Source organism: Capricornis sumatraensis, chromosome 12 (assembly GCF_032405125.1).
Source record: "Capricornis sumatraensis isolate serow.1 chromosome 12, serow.2, whole genome shotgun sequence".
Taxonomy (NCBI): domain Eukaryota; kingdom Metazoa; phylum Chordata; class Mammalia; order Artiodactyla; family Bovidae; genus Capricornis; species Capricornis sumatraensis.
This window is the reverse complement of record NC_091080.1, coordinates 31,550,204-31,572,554: the sequence shown is the minus strand read 5'-3', so window position 1 is coordinate 31,572,554 and position 22,351 is coordinate 31,550,204. Positions and strand designations below refer to the sequence as shown.

The window sequence follows — 22,351 nt, the reverse complement described above, 5'->3', positions numbered from 1 at the left end:
ACCATGAAAAATGGCCACAGTTCCCCACAGATACAACAGAGATGGTATCTGTTGTCTGTCTGAATCTGAACTGGGTTTGTAGCTGGCTTGTCTAATAGAATGAGGTAGAAGCCACATTACGCTAGTTTGGCACCTGGGCCTTTGGAGGTTCGGCATTCTTTGGCTGGATAATAACGAGGTCCTTCCCACTGCTTTATGCGAACAAGCCTAAGCTAGCCTGTTGGAGAATGAGAACCAGATGGAGCTTCCAGGCATGCCATCTTAGACTAGCCAGTCCTCAGATGCCCAGGTGCTGCCCACAGATGCATAAGTTAGCTCCACCAAGATTAGTGAAGCCAATTCCTGATTGGCAGAGCCAGCCAGTTAAGCCCAACTCAAATTTACAAACCACATTATCACAAGCTAAGTCAATGTTTGCTGTTGGAAGTCACTGAAGTTTTGGGGTAATTCAACAATAAACTCATAAATTGTTAGGCAATTCACAGCAAAAGCTAACAGATAACAACCCATGATTATTATTATTTTTTTAATCTGAAAGAGTACATTTTTAGGAGAGTACTGCTGTCTCTGGGCCAAGGTTATCTTATGACTCCAGAGTCTATGTTTGCTGAGAAATGTGAGCTTCCATTAGATAAAAACCTTTACCTTAATGGGATTCCTGTAGAAAGACTGCTTTCCAGAAGATGGGAATGACATGGCAATAATACGCTCTGGAAGTCAAAACATTCACTATTACAAATGTTATAGATGTGAAACAACATATGAAAACTCAATTTACATATAATCAGACTCCTTTTCCATAGAAAAGAATTTTCAGGATTGAGAATGACCAAAGAAAAAGCTAACTAACCCTCAGGATAATCAGCATAACATATGAAAGTATTCACTATTTTGATCATTACACTTAATGTTTCCAAGACTCAAATGGTTCAAGACTTAAGCAACAGATTTGTCTGTTCAAATGGTTGAAGAATTAATCAATAACTTTAGTCTAGAGCACCCCCTGTGGCTGGAATTGGTTTCTTAAACACCAAAGGAAAATGAGAGATCTGGGCTCCAACAACGTTAGGAACTCCTGGGATGTTTCCCAGTGTTCCCTTGACTCAGAAACCTGAGACCTAAAAGCAATGGCATTGTAACATGTATACTATCATGTAAGAATCGAATTGCCAGTCTATGTCTGACGCAGGATTCAGCATGCTTGGGGCTGGTGCATGGGGATGACCCAGAGAGATGTTATGGGGAGGGAGGTGGAAGGGGGGTTCATGTTTGGGAACACATGTAAGAATTAAAGATTTTAAAATTAAAAAAAAAAAAAGAATACAACATCAGGTCCTATTTCAAATAATTCATGCTCTGACTCTATAAATACACTTGTTTTAGTCAAAATAAATAAATAAATAAAAGCAATGACCTCATCGCTAGGGTTCCAGCGAGAGAAGAGGTTTCTCTGAAAACCTTGAGACCAAGGATAACTACTAACACTTAATAAATTCTAAACCAAGCAAATGGCTTCAGCTGAAAACCCATGCAACTTCCTATACTATAACCAAGTGGCCCTGATTGGAGATGAAAATTAAGAGTTTTCCATTGTCAGGGTTACACTCCAAATATGTCACTGCCATAGTGGCGTAAGTCTTCATGGACAAAGAATGCTTTGCAAGAACATGGCTTAGGGCAAAAACTAAACATATAATTACTCACACACATGAAAAATATGGTGTTAATATGGGCAATCAACAGATAAACTTCACAAACCAGTAACATAAGTGAGGTCTAAGTCAAATCCATCCTTCTTGTACCGCCGTTTGTTTCCTGAAACCTAAGAGTTTATAACAGTCATTCACTTGTAATATATAAACCAACATTTTAAAAAAGAAACAAAGAACAATATATAGATATCTACACCCTAGACAGTATTTCCCAAAATACAAACATTTTTTTCTGAAAAGTAAGCATATTTCGCCCACTTACCATCCTTCTGGTCAGCATTTCAAGATGTCTTTTTTGATAAGCCAGATGAAAAACTCTTATCAGAATGACAAGTCTTACAGGTCGTAAAACAATTCTCAACCTAACAATAAAATTAAAAGATCCAATTTTGCTTTAGAAACAGAGGATTTTGTCAACATAGACTAAGTCTAGAGCGGCAGCTTCTTAACCAAGGGCAATTTTACATACACCCTCCACCCCACCCCAGCTTCCCTCCTGCCCACCCAAGCCATATTTGGCAATGTTCAGAGACATTTCTAGTTGTCACAACAGCCTGTGGGTGGGGGTGCGGGGTGGGGGGGGTTTGCTACTTCATCTAGTGGGTAGAGGCTAAGGATGCTGGTCAATACCGATGCATAGGACAGCTCCCAATACTTGGACTTCCCTGGCAGTTCAGTGGTTAAGACTGTGTTTTCACTGCAGGGAAGCTTGGGTTCAACTCCTGCTTAGAGAACTAACCTACATGGTCAAAAGTTAAAAAAAATTTTTTTTTAATTCAAAAATCAAAATATCAATAGTGCTGGGTTGAGGAAACTCTGGTTTAAAGAAAAAGTCACATGATAGACTCTCAGAATGTGTAGGTTTAACTTCAGTGGATTTAAGACAAGTATTTTTCCATCTTTTTCCCATCGAAAGAGAATTCCTGTTCATCTCTGTCACTCCCATGAGCAAAGGGGCTCACTAGAGCTGTGAACATGCATCACACAGGCAGCAGATTGAGTTACTTTCCAAGTGTGTCTCCTACCGTCAGGAGGAGACATGATGGCACAGAAGTGATGGTTTGGGCAAATGCTTCTCTAACTCGAGCACACACACTGATTCAGGAGGTCGAGAGTGGGCCCTGAGGTGGTACTGTTCTTTTATTTCTGATAAGCTCTTCACTGATCCTGACATTGCCTGTCTAAGGACTACACTGGCTTTGGCTATTTTAAGAAAATCTCCAAAAGCTTATCATATTAAATTTTGTTGGGACCTGAATGAAAGTCCTTAGATGCCAGAGTGCAAAAAGAGCAGTACACTATTTGACTCAGGAATAAGCCTAGTGAGTCACCCAACAGCCACATCCCAGAACACTTTTCTTCTTTTCCTTGCTGCCACAGTAGAAAGAGGAGGAGAAAGAAAAAAGCCAATGGTCTCTCACACATTTTTGTTTGATCCCTAACAGTTCTAACTTCATCTCAGCTTACATTATGTCAGTTCAGTTCAGTTCAGTTGTGTCCGACTCTGCGACCCCATGAATTGCAGCACGCCAGGCCTCCCTGTCCATCACCAACTCCCGGAGCTCACTCAAACTCATGTGCATCGAGTTGGTGATGCCATCCAGCCATCTCATCCTCTATCATCCCCTTCTACTCCTGCCCCCAATCCCTCCCAGCAAAAGGGTCTTTTCCAATGAGTCAACTCTTCCCATGAGGTGGCCAAAGTATTGGAGTTTCAGCTTTAGCATCAGTCCTTCCAATGAACACCCAGGACTGATCTCTTTTAGAATGGACTGGTTGGATCTCCTTGCAGTCCAAGGGACTCTCAAGAGTCTTCTCCAACACCACAGTTCAAAAGCATCAATTCTTCGGCGCTCAGCTTCCTTCACAGTCCAACTCTCACATCCATAGGTGACCACTGGAAAAACCATAGCCTTGACTAGACGGACCTTAGTTGGCAAAGTAATGCCTCTGCTTTTGAATATGCTATCTAGGTTGGTCATAACTTTCCTTCCAAGGAGTAAGCATCTTTTAATTTCATGGCTGCAATCACCATCTGCAATGATTTTGGACCCCCCAAAATAAAGTCAGCCACTGTTTCCCCATCTATTTGCCATGAAGTGATGGGACCAGATGCCATGATCTTCGTTTTCTGAATGTTGAGCTTGAAGCCAACTTTTTCACTCTCCTCTTTCACTTTCATCAAGAGGCTTTTTAGTTCCTCTTCACTTTCTGCCATAAGGGTGGTGTCATCTGCATATCTGAGGTTATTGATATTTCCCTGGCAATCTTGATTCCAGCTTGTGCTTCATCCAGCCCAGCATTTCTCATGATGTAATCTGCATAGAAGTTAAATAAGCAGGGTGACAATATACAGCCTTGATGTACTCCTTTTCCTATTTGGAACCAGTGTCTTATTCCATATCCAGTTCTAACTGTTGCTTCCTGACCTGCATATAGGTTTCTCAAGAGGCAGGTCAGGTGGTCTGGTATTCCCATCTCTTTCAGAATTTTCCACAGTTTATTGTGATCCACACAGTGAAAGACTTTGGCATAGTCAATAAAGCAGAAATAGATGTTTTTCTAGAACTCTCTTGCTTTTTCCATGATCCAGCAGATGTTGGCGATTTGATCTCTGGTTCCTCTGCCTTTTCTAAAACCAGCTTGAACATCTGGAAGTTCACGGTTCACATCATGTCAACTATACTGCAAAAATTCTACTTCTGTGCTGCTACCCAAGTCACCTGATTCTCTGTTCCATTTGTTCCTTTTTAGAGAATCATCATGGAAGCCACTCAAATTTTGCATTACCTCAAACCAGTCCTCTCTGGGTTACAGGAAAAACCCAGAAATTTCACATGTGAGAAATCTGTGGTTGACACACAAGTGGAAACTTAGTGGGAAGTTCAAGTTAGGACAAGAGGCAAGTCCCCAGTTTCTTTTTTTGGAGGCACCATCTTCTTCATTCAGTGGAAGGTACTACCCTTTGCTGGCCCCTAAACACCACCATCCTTTTGTTTACAAGTATGTGGAAATTTATCTAAACATTTCATTTTTAGCATATTTAGAACAGAATCAGCACATTTAGAGCTTAAAAAAAGATTACATAAAATGAAAGTCACAGATACTAGTTTTTAAAAAAAGAAAAACTTTGAGAGACAAAGCATAGGTTTCTTACCTGGGGAAAATTTTACCAAGTGTAAAGTCATAAAAAAGATAAGCGATATCAACCAGTAGAGTCACAATAATAATGGCAGCATCTAAGGAGTTAAATATATCAGAAAAATATGGTCGTATCCTATAATAAAAACAAACAAAAAATGCAAGCTGATGCTTCCCCAAAGAAATCAGGATATTTTAAGAGGATAAATTTATTTGATTCATCTCCCCCCCACCTCGCCCCGCTTAATTCAGCTTTAATGAATGATTGAAAGTACATTTACCAGACTAAGAGAAAAAATATTCATACTCATTATTTTAGATTTACATATGACAAAAGCATCCATATTGCAAAGTAAATATAGTAAGAGGTATAACCAAACCATTGAACAAGAGGCAAGCACTATCTTCACAACAGGTGGCAGAGAAAGATGAGATGGTGGGTTGAGCTATCAGGCAATGAAAGCTGAACATGTCACAGCTCTAGAAAAGTGGACTGTGAAGAGGGCACAAGAGGAGCCTGTGAGAAGGAGACATGTCCACTGCTTTGGCCAGCAGACTCATCCCTGGCTTCGTACCCACAGTGGGATCCCAGTGGGCTGGTGAGGCCTCCTCTGGGCAGAGGGGAACTTCTGGTGTCTGCACCCCCTCCCCAACCCTGGCCCCTTCAGCCATGGGCAACGAGGCTCCAGAGAAAGCCTTTTGCAATGCTGGAGTAGCCTTTTTTAGGTTGGGGGTAACCTGGGAGTGGGCAACTGTCCTAAGCCCAGAGATCTGAGAGCAGAGGGCTCAGCTGGAGAGGACCAAATGTTCTGGTGAAGTGAGGCTGGGGAACTGAGTCCCTGACTTCACAGCAGTGCAGCTCCGAGGCTGCATTCCCACCTTCTCAGGAAGCCAGCGGCCAAGAAGGCCAGTTGCTGCCTCTCTCCTGAGCACTACCCCGTACTGGGATGTGTGTCCCTCAGCTCTTCGGGGACCTTACCACAAGTTTCTATTTCAGCTGAGGTAGGGACCTGTTCGTGATCTATGACCTGGTATTTAATACACTGTCAGCTGATGCTGGGAAAGATTGAAGGCTAAAAGGAGAAGAGGGTGGCAGGGGATGAGAGAGAGAGCGAGCATCACTGACTCAATGGCCATGAATCTGAGCAAATTCCGGGAGATAGTGAAGGACAGGGAAGCCTGGCGTACTGAAGTCCATGTAGTCCCAAAGAGTCAGACGTGACTGAAAATGACAGCTTCTATTTACAGTCCACTCTTCATGAAGCTACCAATACTTATGCTTCACACATATATATATATATATTCCTCTTATTAATATGCATGTAGACATACTAGCTGCTTGGTCCCGTTCTTCAAACCCTTTAGCTTTATCTGTTAAAGGAACCATCTAGAATACACAGTTTGGAGACTAGAGTGCCAGTTGCAACCATAATATTAAAGCAAAATCTAGTAGAAACTGGGATTTGGACTATCGTTTCTCTTGTTTCTCCATGCTTCAGAGAGATTTATTTTGACAAAGAGGGGCTTATTTGGTTGCACTGACCTGCTAATTACTTGGGGATGATGCCTCTTATAGTACAAAATAGTTCTATGTGTTTTTTAAAAAACTAGTAAAACTTACCCTTCTATAAACACTCGAAGAGAAATATCCATTAAAAAAAATAAAGCAATAGCAAAAGAAATTGAACGAGATTCCAAAGAACTATGTATCGTGCCACTAAGGAAAATTACATCTTTGATGATGAGGGCCATGTCCACAAAGATCAGCAGGATTGCAAATATTCTATAACAAACAAACAGACTGAATAAGGATAAAGTGATTTTTACACCGACAGACTAATTTCAGCCCAATGATCTGATATCAAAATGTCATTATTTTGAATTAAACTGTTCGGTAGTGGGGAGAAATGCTCGGCTTTAGAGTCTCAAATTACTCTGAATGAAGTTATGGTTGTCTAGGGGGAAGGATGCTTTTGATGCTTTTGAACTGTGGTGTTGGAGAAGACTCTTGACAGTCCCTTGGACTGCAAGGAGATCCAACCAGTCCATCCTAAATGAAATCAGTCCTGAATATTCATTGGAAGGACTGATGCTGAAGCTGAAATTCCAATACTTTGGCCACCTGATGCAAAGAACCAATTCATTGGAAAAGGCCCTGATGCTGGGAAAGATTGAAGGCAGGAGGAGAAGGGGAAGACAGAGGATGAGATGGCTGTGTGGCGTCACTGACTGGATGAACATGAGTTTGAGCAAGTTCCGGGAGTTGGTGATGGACAGGGAAGCCTGGCGTGCTACACTCCATGGGGTCGCAAAGAGTTGGACGTGACTGAGCAACTGAACTGAACTGAGGAGGTAGGATGGGGGAAAGGGAGAGTTAGGGAGTTTGGGATGGATACATACACACTGCTATGTTTAAAATGCATAACCAACAAAGACCTACTGTAAGCACAGGGAAGGCTGCTCAATGTTATGTGGCAGCTTGGATGGGAGGGAAGTTTGGGGGAAAACGAATACATGTATGTGTATGACTGAGTCCCTTCACTGTTCACCTGAAACTATCACAACATTGTTAATTGGTTATACCCCAATACAAAATGCACCATTGTTAATTGGCTATGTGTGTATAAGTCACTTCAGTCGTGTTCAACTCTCTGCTATGCTGCAGACTGTAGCCTGCCAGGCTCCTCGGTCCATGGGATTCTCCAGGCAAGAATACTCGAGTGGGTTACCATGCCCTCCTTCAGAGGGATCCTTCTGACCCAGAGATGGAGCCTTCGTCTCTTACATCTCCTGCCTTGGCAGGCGTGTTCTTTACCACCTGTGCCACCTTGGAAGCCCTAATCAGCTATACTCCAGCACAAAATAAAAAATTTAAAAAAAAATGAAAACATTATTTCTATTTTCAAAAAATAAATAAATGATTCTGTTTTCACTCAATAGAAGCAGTCATTAGGAAAATAAATTTCCACTAAACCACTTCATGGTATTGTGCCCTTTTATAATAGACACATCAAACTAATACTCCAAGACAAAACAGGCAAACTACATTAAAATTACATGTCTCCACTTGTAAACTCTTCAAATTTGAGACTGTCAGAAGCCTCCTACCAATTTCTCATAACAAATTAAACCTCATTAATCTTTATATTTTTATAGAATTTAGTAATAAAAAGTCAAGTGAAAGCAGGACTAACATAAGCCCTTAAAAAAAACACTTTGACCAGTAAGATTTATCATCAGTGAGATTACCAACAAATATGGGCTTCCTTGGTGTCTCAATGGTAAAGAAATCTGCCTGCCATACAGGAGACTCAAGATCAGTCCCTGAGTTGGGAAGACACCATGGAGAAGGGAATGGCTACACACTCCAGTATTCTTGCTTGGAGAATTACAGAGAGGAGCCTGTCGATTACATGTTAGTGGATGGTTCTGGGCATGTAAGAAGGAATTCAATTCCATAAATACACACATGATTGAATTATAAAGTACCTCCTAAGCCTTTCTCTTATGTATGCTAAACCCATTGTCTATAAGTTGATTATACTATTTGTATAACCTGTGAAGATAATCTTCAAAGCACTTTTTCACAATTGTAATGCAAATTAAAATATTAGTACTTTAAAAGGAAGTAAGTATATCGTGTGAATCTGTAACACAATATGAAATCTTACTATCATGTAGAAATGAACCATCTAAGTAAAATGAATCCAGAATTAAGGAGTAATTCTAGATGAATATTTACTAAAACACTTCCCTTATAACTAGAATTTTGAAATACACATTTCATTATTTTTACTTTTACAGGTAGAAAAAAGACATGTTAATGCATTACTATTAGACTTGGGCAAATCCAGTTTTTTAGCAATTCTTAATATTCAGCTTCAGTTAAAGTTCCAAGATAAATTAGATTGCATTAAATGGGGCACAAAGGTTATTTAGCAACATGTTGACAGTGGAAGTGCCTTTCCCCCTCCCAAATCTTTCACCATAAAAAATATTGATAATAAATGTAATACATCCTTAATTACCTCTGTCTCTAGAGTCTCACATACCTAAAAGTGAAGGATGATATAATTAAGTACACAATTCTCTTTATCTTGCTGCTGCAAATGTAAGTAAAAATAAGATGTCAGAAATTATTTTTCAGGAAATTATTTTTCAAGTGTATCAGATTTCTAACTTGTAGTATGAATTTAACCAACAAAGGCCTTTATATTAACAAATATAATTTTTAAAGTACCTAGAAATTGCCCAACAAAATGCTTATTAGTAACCATGGCCTTCCCTGGTGGCTCAGTGGCAGAGAACCTGCCTGCCAGTGCAGGAGACTCGTCAGGTTCAATCCCTGGGTCAGGAAGATCCTCTGGAGAAGGAAATGGCAACTCATTCCAGTATTCTTGCCTGGGAAATCCCATGGACAGAGGAGTCTGGTGGGGCTCCAGTCCATGGAGTCGCAAAGAATCAGACACGACTTAATAGGTGAGCACAAGGACACATAAAAATGTTTCCTGGTTTTTTCTTTTACTTTCCTATATAGAATATATGTGAATAAAACACTAAATTTTGAATGTTCAGCAACACTTCTCTTGACTGTAAAGCCCTAACCCCAACTTTACAGTAAGATTAAGCTTAGGGTCATCAACTAAAGCAACATAGCATGGAAACAGAAGGCAATGGTATAAGCTCAGTCTCCCATGAGTAAACTGTGGGATCCTGCGCAAGTCATCAAACCATGGCCAGACCTGTTCTATAGCAATAGAATAAGGGACTTCAGGGAAGCTCTCCTCTTGTAATATTTATTTCTTGAAACAAGCCACCCCATGAATATGACAGTTAACACTAACGAGACTCACATTGGGGGTGGCAAGTGCACTATGGGGATAAGGAATTTTAATAACATGCACTTCAAAGGAGAAACACCCTAGAGGCCGGGCTCCTCCAGTTAGTAGGAGAAGGGGACACTTCTGTAGCAGCAGCAATTAGGCTTCATTTTATCATATGACAGCAGACAAGGCAGCCATCGGGGAACAATTTCTTGCCCTGCTAAAGCCTCCTACATGAGAGCCCAATTCCACCCCCAGTAGGATTTGATCCCAAAGCAGTGCTCACAGTCTGTGCCCAAGACCAGAGAAGGGAGAGGATGGAGGCTGCACAGAACTAGGGCACTGGCAAAATGGGCCACAGATGGATGCTCTGAGGCTAAGCTGAGTGGTAAGGTCTCCCCACTCCCTCTAATTTCTCCCTTCTCCATCAGCACTCATCTTCCCTACCCAAGCTTGGGGAGCAAAGGTTGATGTCATCTGAGACAACAAAATCAGAAAAGCTGAGGAGGAAAAGATGGAACTTAGGTTTTTAAAAAATGTTTTGGTTCTTTGTAAATTACGTCATAATGTGTGAAGTGTGCTGAACTCAAAAGGCTGGAAAAAGCAAATAAAACAGATTCTGGAAAGACTCAAAGTAAAGAATATAATAGAGATGGATTTGAAAGTCATTGAACAAGATATAAATTTTTTTCAATAATGGGTTCATTCATTCAAGCAAACTCAGTGAGTGCCTACTATGTGCCATGACGCCATTGGAGGCACTGAAGATATAGCAGTTAAAATGGACAAGATTTCCTTCCCTCAGGATGTTTGCATTCTGTCTTGTGCAGACAATATAATAAATAAATTCATGATATGTCACTAAGTAATAAGATTATTTCTAAAACAATGTAAGCATGATACCATACCCATAAACAAAAAATTTATAAGTCTGAAGAACCTTGAAGGGCATCTATTAAAAATTAGAGCTTCCCTGGTGGCTCAGATGGTAAAGCATCTGCCTGCAATACGGGAGACCCAGGTTTGATCCCTGGGTTGGGAAGATCTCCGGGAGAAGGAAGTGGCAACTCACTCCAGTATTCTTGCCTGGAGAGTCCCATGGATGGAGGAGCCTGGTGGGCTACAGTCCACGGGGTCGCAAAGAGTCAGACACGACTGAGTGACTTCACTTTCACTTTAAAAATTAAGAATGCCTATTTATTACTTGTCTATATTTTCTGATTTTCCTAATAATTAACTTTTGCTGTTTGATTTTTGGTTTTTAGTGTAAAATGTATTTATGGTGCTTTAGCATTTTAAAAGCACTTACATATAATTCTACTTTTATTTTTAGAAGGTGGTAAGTGCAATAAGGATCATTAAATTAGGGCAAGGACAATGGAGGAAGGCACAGTTGTGATGCTGAGATAATGAGGTACTCACCTGGGAGAAAAGTAGATTCTTACATTTTAATACTTAATAGAGAAGAAATTCTGGGCAGATATTTTACTTTAATGTAGAAAATAAATTCAAAACAGATGAAATTTTGGAGAATATATAAGAATCATAGGAAGAGAAGGACTTTCTGACACTTAAAGCATAAATAATAAAGGAATAGATACATTTGACTGCATGAGGATTATAAACTTCTATGGAGTGAAAAATCCAGGCAAAATGGGAAAAGCTACTTGCCCTTTTTGTGATATGAAAGTGATATATTTAACTTTTCTATCCAGTGGCAGTGATAAATACCCTAATTTTAAATGGGCGAAGGTAGACTGAAGACAATGAAATAAAAGTTCTATGAAAATAAGTATAAACAAAAACAATGTCAAATGAGCATTAGAACAAATATTCACTGACAATGAAGAGATCATTGAGCTAGTGTGGGAAGGGAGAAAAAGAGTACACTGCCTCTTCGTGTGGAAAGGCACATTGAAATCAATAGCCTCACAAACATTTCCCTTGACATAGAATTTCCACTAAGGAGAATTTTTATTTTAAAGAAATAAAATATACAGAGATTTGGTCTCAAAATTAGTCTTCACTTTTTGTAACAGTAAATGTCCTAAACAGCTTAAATGTCCAGAAATATCTGACAATTTAAATAAACAACAATTTAAACATTTACCATGAATTATTATACAGCTGTCAAAAGGAAGATTGCAAGTTTAGAAATCAACAAATATATAATGGTGTAAATGCAAATGCATGGAAATATAGTGATGATATATCACTAAGTAACAAGGTTATTTTTAAACAATGTATATCCATAAATAAATAATTTGTAAGCCTAAAGAATCTTGAAGAGCATCTACTAAAAAATAAGAGTGCCTATTTATGGGAGGATTTATTGCTTGTCTGTATTTTCTGATTTTCCTAAAAATTGACCTTTGTTGCTTTTAGTTTTTAGTGTAAAATTTATTTATGGAGCTTCAGAGTTTTCAAAGCATTTACATTCGATTCTACTTTTATTTTTAGTGTTATTGTATGACACCCAGTAGATATTGTAGATAACATTATTATTAGTTTACAGATAAATGATCTAAAATTTAAAGTGGCTTAACATTTCACCAAGTGTCCAGTGTATATGAAATGCCAAAGTGTGTTTGTGTTAGTCGCTCAGTCATGTCTGACCCTTTGCCACCCCATGGACTGTTCCCCACCAGGTTCCTCTGTCCATGGCATTCTCCAAGCAAGAATACTGGAGTGGGTTGCCTGTCCCTTCTCCAGGAGATCTTCCCAACCCAGATATCGAACCTGGGTCTCCTGCATTACAGATGGATTCTTTACCAACTGAGCCACCAGGGAAGCCCATTTAGATACCACAGCCAAGCACCAATTCCAAGTCTTACTCCAAAATCTAGTATCCTCCCCCTAGCCTGAAACACCAGTGTCTCTCACACAGGGACTATCGCAAATGCCACACAAATCTACAAAGAAACATTTGTCATTTAAAAACCAAACTAACACTTTCTGTTTGTAAAAAGAAGGAAATGCTCGTCTTCCTCAATCTTCTCAAATTTTGCCCCAGTCCTAGGCAGCCTCATTGCAGAAAATATAGTTAATACGCAGACATATCATTTAATTAAGTAGCAGAGTGAACTCGTCATTGATGGCCCATGATGAAAAGACAGAAAAAGGAAATTCATGGGTATGTTGAAGAAGTATTTGTATTCATGAGTCACCCCTTTATTTTTCATTTTATCTTTATCTAGACACCAACAGATTGTACCAGTAACCAGTTAATTTCTTCCTTAGTGTTACTCACTTTCCATCACAAATTCGAGTTGGTGAGTGGTTAAATAACTGGCCAAGAGGAAGAAAAATCTCAATGAATAATTCTGAAGTCCAGACATATAGGATTTTTTAATTGTGATATAATTGATTTACAACATTATATTATTTTCAGGGGTATAGCACAGTGATTAATAATTTTATAGATTGTATTCTATTTAAAGTCACTGCAAAATAATGGCTATATTTCCTTGTGCTATACAATATATCCTTGTTGCTTATTTTATACATAATAGCTTGGGGGAAAGGTCGAGTCAAACACATGAGATTTTAAAAATGTGTCCTTGCAGTCGAGTACAGATGAAAAAATGCCTTCAGATGAGTGCAGCAAGAAGTACTCTCATGAGATTACTCAGAAACAAGTCAAAATTAATAAAATCCCAGTGGATATTAAGAGGTCCTTAATCAGCAAAAACAATTTGCTTTTGCCGTCAGTCCTATTTACTCTTAGACAAAATCAGTAAAACTAGGAATTAGAACATACCCAAATGGCAACCCACTCCTGTACTCTTGCCTGGAAAATTCCATGAACAGAGGCGCCTTGTAGGCTAAAGTCCATGGGGTCACAAAGAGTCGGACACGACTGAGCGACTTCACTTCACTTCAACAAAAATGAGAAAGGAACACTACTGAAGAGTAAGTAGCATTCTGGATCCTTGATTAAGAAATTTTGTAGGACAATTCGTATCTACTGAGAATATGTCCACATTTTAAAACTAGAAAAATATTCCACTTATGAATATGTAGAAATATTTTTTCAAGCATGGTACTTATAGGCAAATTCAAATACTCTCTACCCTCCATCCCAAACATTTCGCCATCTTGCCACAGTTCTCCTTTTCACCTCAGCATGAGCCCCATCTTCCAAAAGGTAAGAAATCCATCAACAGCTCCCTTCCTCCAAACTTCAAATGGACTTACTGTTGTGGATTGAGAAAGTCAATGTCTTCATCAGCATCACTAATCTTGGACAGCTGTTCTATTATACTTCAACCACCAACAAATACAAAAATACATCATTAGAGACTCGCTGCGTGGAAGAGTGATGTGAAAAATTTACTTGAACAAAAAGAATTCCTTAGATCTAAAGGGTAGTCAACATGACTTAGCTCACTGGAAGACCCAATCTTACGGAAAGAAATGTAGAATTATTGTCTAGAAAATTCTGTATTCCTAAGAATCCTTCCAAGACTGAATTTTGCAAATCTGTATTTCTCCCTCTGTCACTATAAGTCTGTATAAATCTCTGCCTTTCTCACTTTTTCTATATAGACTGAGAGATTAATACTCTCTAGAGAGCACTGGCCCAGGTAAATGATCTGAACAGTCTTGGATGGCACTGTCATTGAAAGAGAAGCTATATCAGAGTAGTCAAAGACCTTTGATGTCAATTTATTCTGGTCAATATAAAAGGTTAAAAATGAACCTAGCATCAAATGATTTAACTTTTTTGGCTGAAATTGGATACACTTGCTCTAGAACTTAAAAACTGATTAAGCTCTAATATACATATGTTACTTAGCCATTTGGAACCTGGGTCCCTGCACCATCTACTTTTCACATATGGATATCTTGTTTTCTCCTGGAATCAGGAGACTGCCTAAGATGGGGACTCTGACTAATTGGATTTCATGAATTCCACTGTCCTCCTTCCCCTTTCCCCCATTTGTATCTCACCTTTCATCGATGCCTCTCATATTACACAAGACAGAGCTAAAGGATTAAAACGGACAAAGTAAGACTCCATATGTTTTATAGATTTTTAAATACAAGTTAGCTATAATTACTCTGCAATTGATAGTCTAGTTATCTGAAAAATAGCATTTTAATCAGTTATTTAAAACCTGGTATTTCATTTTTCTGTAGAAAATGAACATTATATATCAGTAATGAAAAATTCTAGTCATGTGGAAAAACTTAATACATCAAATGTATGTACTTTACTCCTGAACCCAATCCCCAAGGGTAACACCATTTTGTGATGAAATTTGCTTCAAAATTCACCTTTGGTTTGTAGGTACTCATCTCACTGGTTCTATAATTTTCTGCCTTCTCAAGTCCCTTCACCGTCCAGGAACCCCTCATGAATCATAGATGTCTTTCCTGCCCTTGAGACAGAGGCAGGGGCTCCCTCCAACACAATGGTGGGTTTGGGTTACCAGCCTCACACAGAGGCAGAGCTCTGGAAGGTGAGCGACATATTCAGGACCTATGAGATACATATTTTTCCTGCTAAGGGCTCCCCTCTGCTCTCAGTCCACCAAGACCTTCTCCTGTCCTCTCCTGGCCCATGCATGGGCAATCTGATACTTTTCTCAGGGCTGTGGCTGCTCCTAAGGGTAAGAAAACAGACCAGCAGTAAGCACACTCCTTTTATGACCTGTTTATTTTCCCCCAAATAGATCCACAAAAGAAAGTAGCATGTTGAGGCTGGAAAAAACAAACAAAAATCTTAGCTAAAGTGTCCTGTTAACTCTGTATTGCCAGTAGCTGCCAGAATAAATTTCACAAATCTCAATACCCACCTCTTACTTTTATCTATATATACATCTCACCTTTCATTGAAGGACTCAGGATAAGTTACTTTTTTCACCTTGCTCTGGTCACAGCTAAAGGATCATAAATGCACACAGTAAGACTTTACATGTCTCCCTAGACTTATTTTTAAATGCAAATTAACTACAGAAAGAATAGTAGACTTAGTCACTCAGTTTTGTCTGACTCTTTGCACCAATCCCATGGACTACAGACCACCAGGCTCCTCCGTCCATGGCATTCTCCAGATAAGAATACTGGAGTGAGTTGCCATTTTTTTCTCCAGGGGATCTTCCCAACCCAGGGATCTGCAGATTACCTACAATTACTCTACAATTTGGGCTTCCCAGGTGGCCCAGTGGTAAAGAATCTGCCTGCCAGTGCAGAAGACCCAGGTTCGATTCCTGGGTCAGAAAGATCCCCTGGAGAAGGAAATGGCAACCCACTCTAGTATTCTTGTCTGGAGAACCCGAGGGACAGTGTAGCCTGACAGGCTACAGTCCATGGGGTTTCAGAGTCATACACAACTGAGCTCACACACACACACATATACTCTACAATTTAAAACCTAGTTGTCCCCCAAATAACATTCTAATCAGTCATTTGAAACCTGTTAACCAGGCTTTATATGATTATAATGAAAATTTTGGTCCTGTGGGGAGAATGGATCAAGTTTATGGGCATTTCTTGACACCTGAGCCCCTTCAGGAGTACAACCTTCTCCTTGCTTCAAAATAAGTTTCTCTCCTTTCTTGGCCCACTTTAGTAGAGCTTCACACACAGGCATTCGGATAGCTTCCTAGGGGGTTTGACTGCTCCTAAGAAAGAAAAGGGGCTTTCCTGGTGGGTCAGTAGTAAAGAATCCGCTCTCCAACGCAGGAGATACGGCTTCAATCTCCAATCCTTGAAGAAGGGAAAGGCTACCCACTGCAGTATTCTTGCCTGGAAAATCCCATGGACAGAGGAGCCTGGCAGGCCACAGTCCATGGGGTCGCAACAGCAACACAACTTAGCGACAAAACAATGAGAGAGAAACTGATGATTAAGAAGCATCTCTGTTATGACCTGTTTCTCTTTTATCCAACAAGCTTTTTTTAAAAAGATAAGAAAGATATTTACACAGGCTACAGCGAAAAGATTTAGAAATAACATCAAAGACGCTGTTATATCATGAATACTCCTAAAAATGAACCTCTCAAATAGCAACCTCTCCCCCCTTTCCTCTGTTTCTCTCTCCTGGGTGCTCTCTCTCTGCATTTATGTGTTTTTTTAAACACTTTTGTTTAAATCTATCTTTGTTTCTATCTCACATTTCAGTGGTAGGTCCATCAGTGGTAGGTTTTCCTGCTGTCAATTCAGTCAAGGTAGTGCTGAAGGATTAAAAAGGCGCATAGTCAGATGCCAAATAATTTTCCAGATTAAACTTTTTGGTTCAAATTAGTTTAAATTATTAATTATTATTATTAGCTTTAACTTACAAACCAGATAACCCTTTAAAAACCAGTGTGTAAATCTATTATTTGAGGCCTGGTATGTTATTTCCCCAGAAATGAGGCTTTATGAAAAGTCACATATATTTAATAGGGTTTCGCTGATGGCTCAGCCATAAAGAATCTGTCTGCAATGAAGGAGACAAGGGTTCAATCCCTGAGTCAGAAAGATCCCCTAGGGAAGGAACTAGCAACCCACTCCAGTATTCTTGCCTGGGAAATTCCATGGACAGAGGAGTCTGGCAGATTAAGACCACGGGGTTGCAAGAGAGTTGGCCTCAGCAACTAAACAACAACGAATATCTTAAACCTCTTAAAAAGGTAATGACTCAAGATTTAAGTTCAGTTCTTTACTACTGAACCTGACCGAATGTATAACAGCCTTTGGGGGTAGAATTTATTTCAAATTCATTTTGTAGGTACCCATCTTTCTTGACCAACCTAACTTCCTGACCATGTCTATGTTCTGTAGGAAACATGCTGGTTTTTCCTGCCCCGAGATACAGTCAAGGAACCACAGGTCTGAGTCAGAGTCTCCATCCAAAGTGATCATGGGCTTGGATTTGCATTATCAGCCTCACGTGGTGGCTGAATCTGGAGGCTAAGGGACAGATCTGGGTCTATTAGCTCCATTCTTTTCTGTTGAGGCCACCTCTGCTTCCTGTCCACACTGTTATGCTCTTACTTACTAGTTAAAATTTACTATTATTCTCCTTGCTCCAGACAAGTTTTTCTCTTCCCCTGACCCACTCCAGCAGAGTTTCAGACATGGGCAATCTGATAGATAGTTTCCCAAGACTTTGGCTGCTAGTAACTGAGATGTTAAGACCGGGAGTAAGAAGACTCCATGTCTTGCGTCTCTTTTTCTACTTCATTTCAAAAGACAAAGAATAGGGACTTCCCCAGTGGTGCAGTGGATAAGAGTCTGCCTGCCAACGCAGGGGACATGGGTTCTAGCCCTGGTCCAGGAAGATCGCACGTGTCTTGGAGCAGCTAAGCCCGTGAGTCACAACCACTGGAGCCTGCATGCCCGAGTCTGTGCTCTGCGATAAAAGCAGTCCCTGCAGTGAGAAGCCTGCGCACCACAAGGAGGAGGAGCTCTTGCTGGCAGCAATTAGAGAAAGCCTGCAGGCAGCAATGAAGACCCAGCACAGTCAAAAAATAAATAATTTTTTTTATAAAAGACAAAGAATATTCCACATAGAATCTTATTATGAGAGCACATCAGAAACAGTATCAAGGGAACTCTGTACCCCCATAGGTGCTTCTAAGGGTGAGCATCACAAATCTTAATCTCTCTGTGTTAAGACAGATATATTATAATTATGACATATTATGCATGTATGTACATATGTGTGTACATATTATATATGTATTTATTGTATCTCACTTTGCCATTTGGAATCTTGCAGATGCTGCTGCTGTCAACTCAGCACGGGCAGTGCTAAAGGATGAAAAACAGAGAGAGTAAGATATATGACTTCCAGACTTTTACTTTTTCAGCTCAAATCTGCCACTGTTACTCTTGAACTTACTCTTAAACTGGCTGGCTCATAGGAAATATGCATATAAATCAGTTCCTTGGAATCTGATATCTCATTTTCCCTAGAAATGATTCTATATAGTTGGTAATAAATATTTTTGACCCATCAAAACAGTTAATGACTCACGAATAAGTGCATTTCTTTACTACTGAATCTAACCCAACGTACAGTAACCTTTTGGGGTGGCACTTCTTTCAAGTTCAGCTTCAATTTGCAAGTACATATCCCTCCTCCTCCACATAATTTCCTGTTCAAGTCCCTTCATCACCCTCTAACTCCCACCTATCATGCTTGTCTTTCCTGGCTCTCAGACACTGTAGATTAACTGCAGGCCTAAATCAGGGGCCCCTTCTATGTGATGTGGGTTTGGGTTTGGGGTACCAGCCTCACATGGTGAAAAGCTCTGAAGGGTCATGGACAAACTGGGTTCTATTAGCTCCATTCTTTTGCTGGAGATTCCTCTGCTCCCTGTCCACAACTAATTCCTCCTTACTTGAAAAAGTTTCTCTCCTCCCTTAACCCAGTCTCGTAGAGTGTCTCTCATGGTAATCAAAGGTAACAAACGTTAGAATTAAAAAGACCCCCTCTGGGACTTGCCTCGTGGTCCACTGGTTAAGAATACGCCTGCCAATGCAGGGCACGCAGGTTCAGTCCCTGATCTGGGACAGTTCCACATACTGCCGGGCAACTGAACCCAAGCACCGCAGCTACTGAACCCGTGCACGCGAGAGCCCATGCTCCTCAACGAAAGAATCCACTTCAGTGAGAAGCCTGTGCACTGAAATGAAGAGCAGCCCCGCTCACCACAACCAGAGAGAGACCCTTGCACAGCAACAAAGACCCAGTGCAGCCAAAAATAAACATAAAATTTTTTTAAAAGACCCCCTTTAGGACCTGTCCATCTTTTTTCTACTTCAATTCAAAAGACAGGTGGGAGGGAGGTTTAAGAGCAAGGGGACATATGTATACCTATGGCTGATTCATGTTGATGTATGGCAGAAACCAACACAATATGGTAAAGTCATTATTCTCCAATTAAAATTAAAAAACAAAAATTTTTTAAAGACAAAGAATGTTAGATATAGAATCTTACCATGAGAGAACTTCAGAAACAATATCAAGGGAACTCTGGGTTCCCGTGGATGCTCCTAAAGGTGAACATCCAAATCTCAACCTCTCTGTATATGTGTATTATGAATGTATGTGTGTGTGCATATCACATATTTATTCATCATGGCTCACTTTGCACTCGAGAGTACTTCAGAGGATGCTGTTGTCCATTTACTCGGGGAAATGCTAAAGGATTAAAAACAGACAAAATAAGATACCACAAGACTTGTAGATTGCAACTTCTTTAGTTCAGGTTGGCTATAATTGCCCTTGCACTTATAAACTGGATAACCCTTAGAAATTTAGAAAATTCACATGTAAATCAGTTATTTGGAATCTTATATCTCATTTTTCCTAGACATGATTCCATATACATTTGTAATAAATATATTTGACCTGTCAAAAAAGTCAATGACTCAAGAATTGGCCAGTAGTTACTAGGAGGAAGGATTCCTCTTATGACCTGCTCCTCTTTTATTCAACTAGATTCAAGAAAGATAGAAAGTTACCAATAGGTGTGACAGTGAGAAGATTTAATAACAATGTCAAAACACCTTGTCATAGATACTCCTAAGAATGAATTTGAAAATTTCACCTCTTTTTCTTCCATATTTGTGTTTATATATTTGTGTTTGTATTGGTAGAGTATATGTGTATACATGTACACACAAAATGTACTGATCTTTAAAATCCATTTATATTTCATGTTTCATTGGTGGCTTCCTGCTAGGTTTCTGATGTCCATTCATTCAGGGCAGTGCTAAAGGATTAAAAAGATACATGGTTCATAGTATTTGCAGGGCAGCAGTGGAGATGCAGATACACAGAACAGACTTGTGGACACAAGGGGGAAGGAGACGGTGGGACAAATGGAGAGAATGGCATGGAAACATACGCACGACCATATGTAAAATAGCTAGCCAACGGAAACGTGCTGTATGACTCAGGAGCTCAAACCTGGTGCTGTGACTGATTCACGTATGACTGATTCACGTTGATGTATGACAGAAACCAACACAATATTGTAAAGCAATTAACCTTCAGTTAAAAAATAAATTTAAAAAAACTAAAAAAAAAAGAATACATGGTTCACACACCACATGTAATTCTAGACTTCCTTTAACCATCATCATACTGTCTTGATTATCATCGCTTAATACTAAATTAAGTTGGTATTGTCAGTCCTCTGACTTTGCTCTTCAATATGTGGGGGCTATTCTGGGTCTTCTGCCTTCCCATTTTTTTTTCTTTTTTTTTACTTTACAATACTGTATTGGTTTTGCCATACATTGACATGAATCCACCATGGGTGTACATGAGTTCCCAATCCTGAACCCTTCACCCACCACCCTCCCCATATCATCTCTCTGGGTCATCCCAGTGCACCAGCCCCAAGCATCCTGTATCCTGTATCGAACCTAGACTGGCGATTTGTTTCTTACATGGTAGTATACATGTTTCAACTTTAGAATCAGTTTGCCAATACCCCAAAAATAACTTTCTGGGATTGAGATTCAGATTGCATTGAATCTACAATTTGGAAGAATCAACATCTTTACAATATTGAGACTTCCTTTACTGAAGATAAAGTCTCTTCCATTTATTTAGTTAATTTCATTCATAAGAACTTATTTCTCCTCATATACATCTTGTACATTTTACTGGGTAAATATATATTTAGGTATAAATCTATTTGGGGGATCCTAATTTAAATTGTTCTCTGCTTTTAATTTCAAATTCCACTTGTTTGTTACTGGTATATGGGAAAGTAATCAGTTTTTGTATCAATATATTAAAGCAATTAGACAAGATTACAGGACACAAGCTTATTAGGCCCAGAAGTTTTTTTTTTAATCTATTCTTTTAGATTTTTCTTCATAGACAATCATGTCATCTGTGAACAAAGACATTTGTTTCCATTCCATTGTGCATACTTTGATTTCCTTCTCATTGCTCATTACTATAATTCTCCTTGGAATTTTGAGTATGATGTTAAAAAGGAGTGATGGGGCAGGGAGCATCCTTGCCTTGTACCTGTCTCTGCAGAAAAGTTTGAAGTTTCTCACCATCACATATGATGCTACCTGTAGAGATGGCTGGATGGCATCACTGACTCGATGGACGTGAGTCTGAGTGAACTCCGGGAGCTGGTGATGGACAGGCAGACCTGGCGTGCTGCGATTCATGGGGTCACAAAGAGTCGGACATGACTGAGCCACTGAGCAGAACTGTAGGGGTTTTGGAGAAGGCAATGGCACCCCACTCCAGTACTCTTGCCTGGAAAATCCCATGGATGGAGAAGCCTGGAAGGCTGCAGTCCATGGGGTCGCTGAGGGTTGGACACGACTGAGCGACTTCACTTTCACTTTCATGCATTGGAGAAGGAAATGGCAACCCACTCCAATGTTCTTGCCCAGAGAATCCCAGGGATGGGGGAGCCTGGTGAGCTGCCGTCTATGGGGTCGCACAGAGTCGGACACGACTGAAGTGACTTAGCAGCAGCAGTAGGGGTTTTATGGCTGTTTTGTTTTTTTTTTTAATCAAGTTGAAAACATTCCTCTCTGTTCCTAGTTTGCTGAGTTGTTTTTTTTTTTTTTTAATCATGAGTGTTAGATTTTGTCAAATGCTTTTTCTGCATCAATCATTTTTTTCTTTTCAGCCTGTTGATGTGATGGATTACATTGACTGACTTTCAAATGTTGAACCAGCCTTGTCCATCC

General features: G+C 39.8%; 1 protein-coding gene across 1 annotated transcript in view; it reads right to left on the bottom strand.

Annotated features, from left to right (window-relative positions):
• LOC138089122 (phosphatidylinositol 3,4,5-trisphosphate 3-phosphatase TPTE2-like) overlaps window positions 1-8,949 on the bottom strand; it is a 41,212-nt gene extending 32,263 nt beyond the window's left edge. The window contains exons 1-6 of the mRNA XM_068984487.1: window positions 8,906-8,949; window positions 6,475-6,636; window positions 4,870-4,989; window positions 1,975-2,074; window positions 1,759-1,822; window positions 646-710 (exon numbers count right to left, since the gene is read on the bottom strand). Coding sequence (XP_068840588.1) covers window positions 646-710; window positions 1,759-1,822; window positions 1,975-2,074; window positions 4,870-4,989; window positions 6,475-6,605 — 480 coding nt within the window. The 5' untranslated portion in view covers window positions 6,606-6,636; window positions 8,906-8,949. The remainder of the gene's footprint in view (window positions 1-645; window positions 711-1,758; window positions 1,823-1,974; window positions 2,075-4,869; window positions 4,990-6,474; window positions 6,637-8,905) is intronic.
• Between the last annotated feature and the right edge of the window lie 13,402 nt (window positions 8,950-22,351).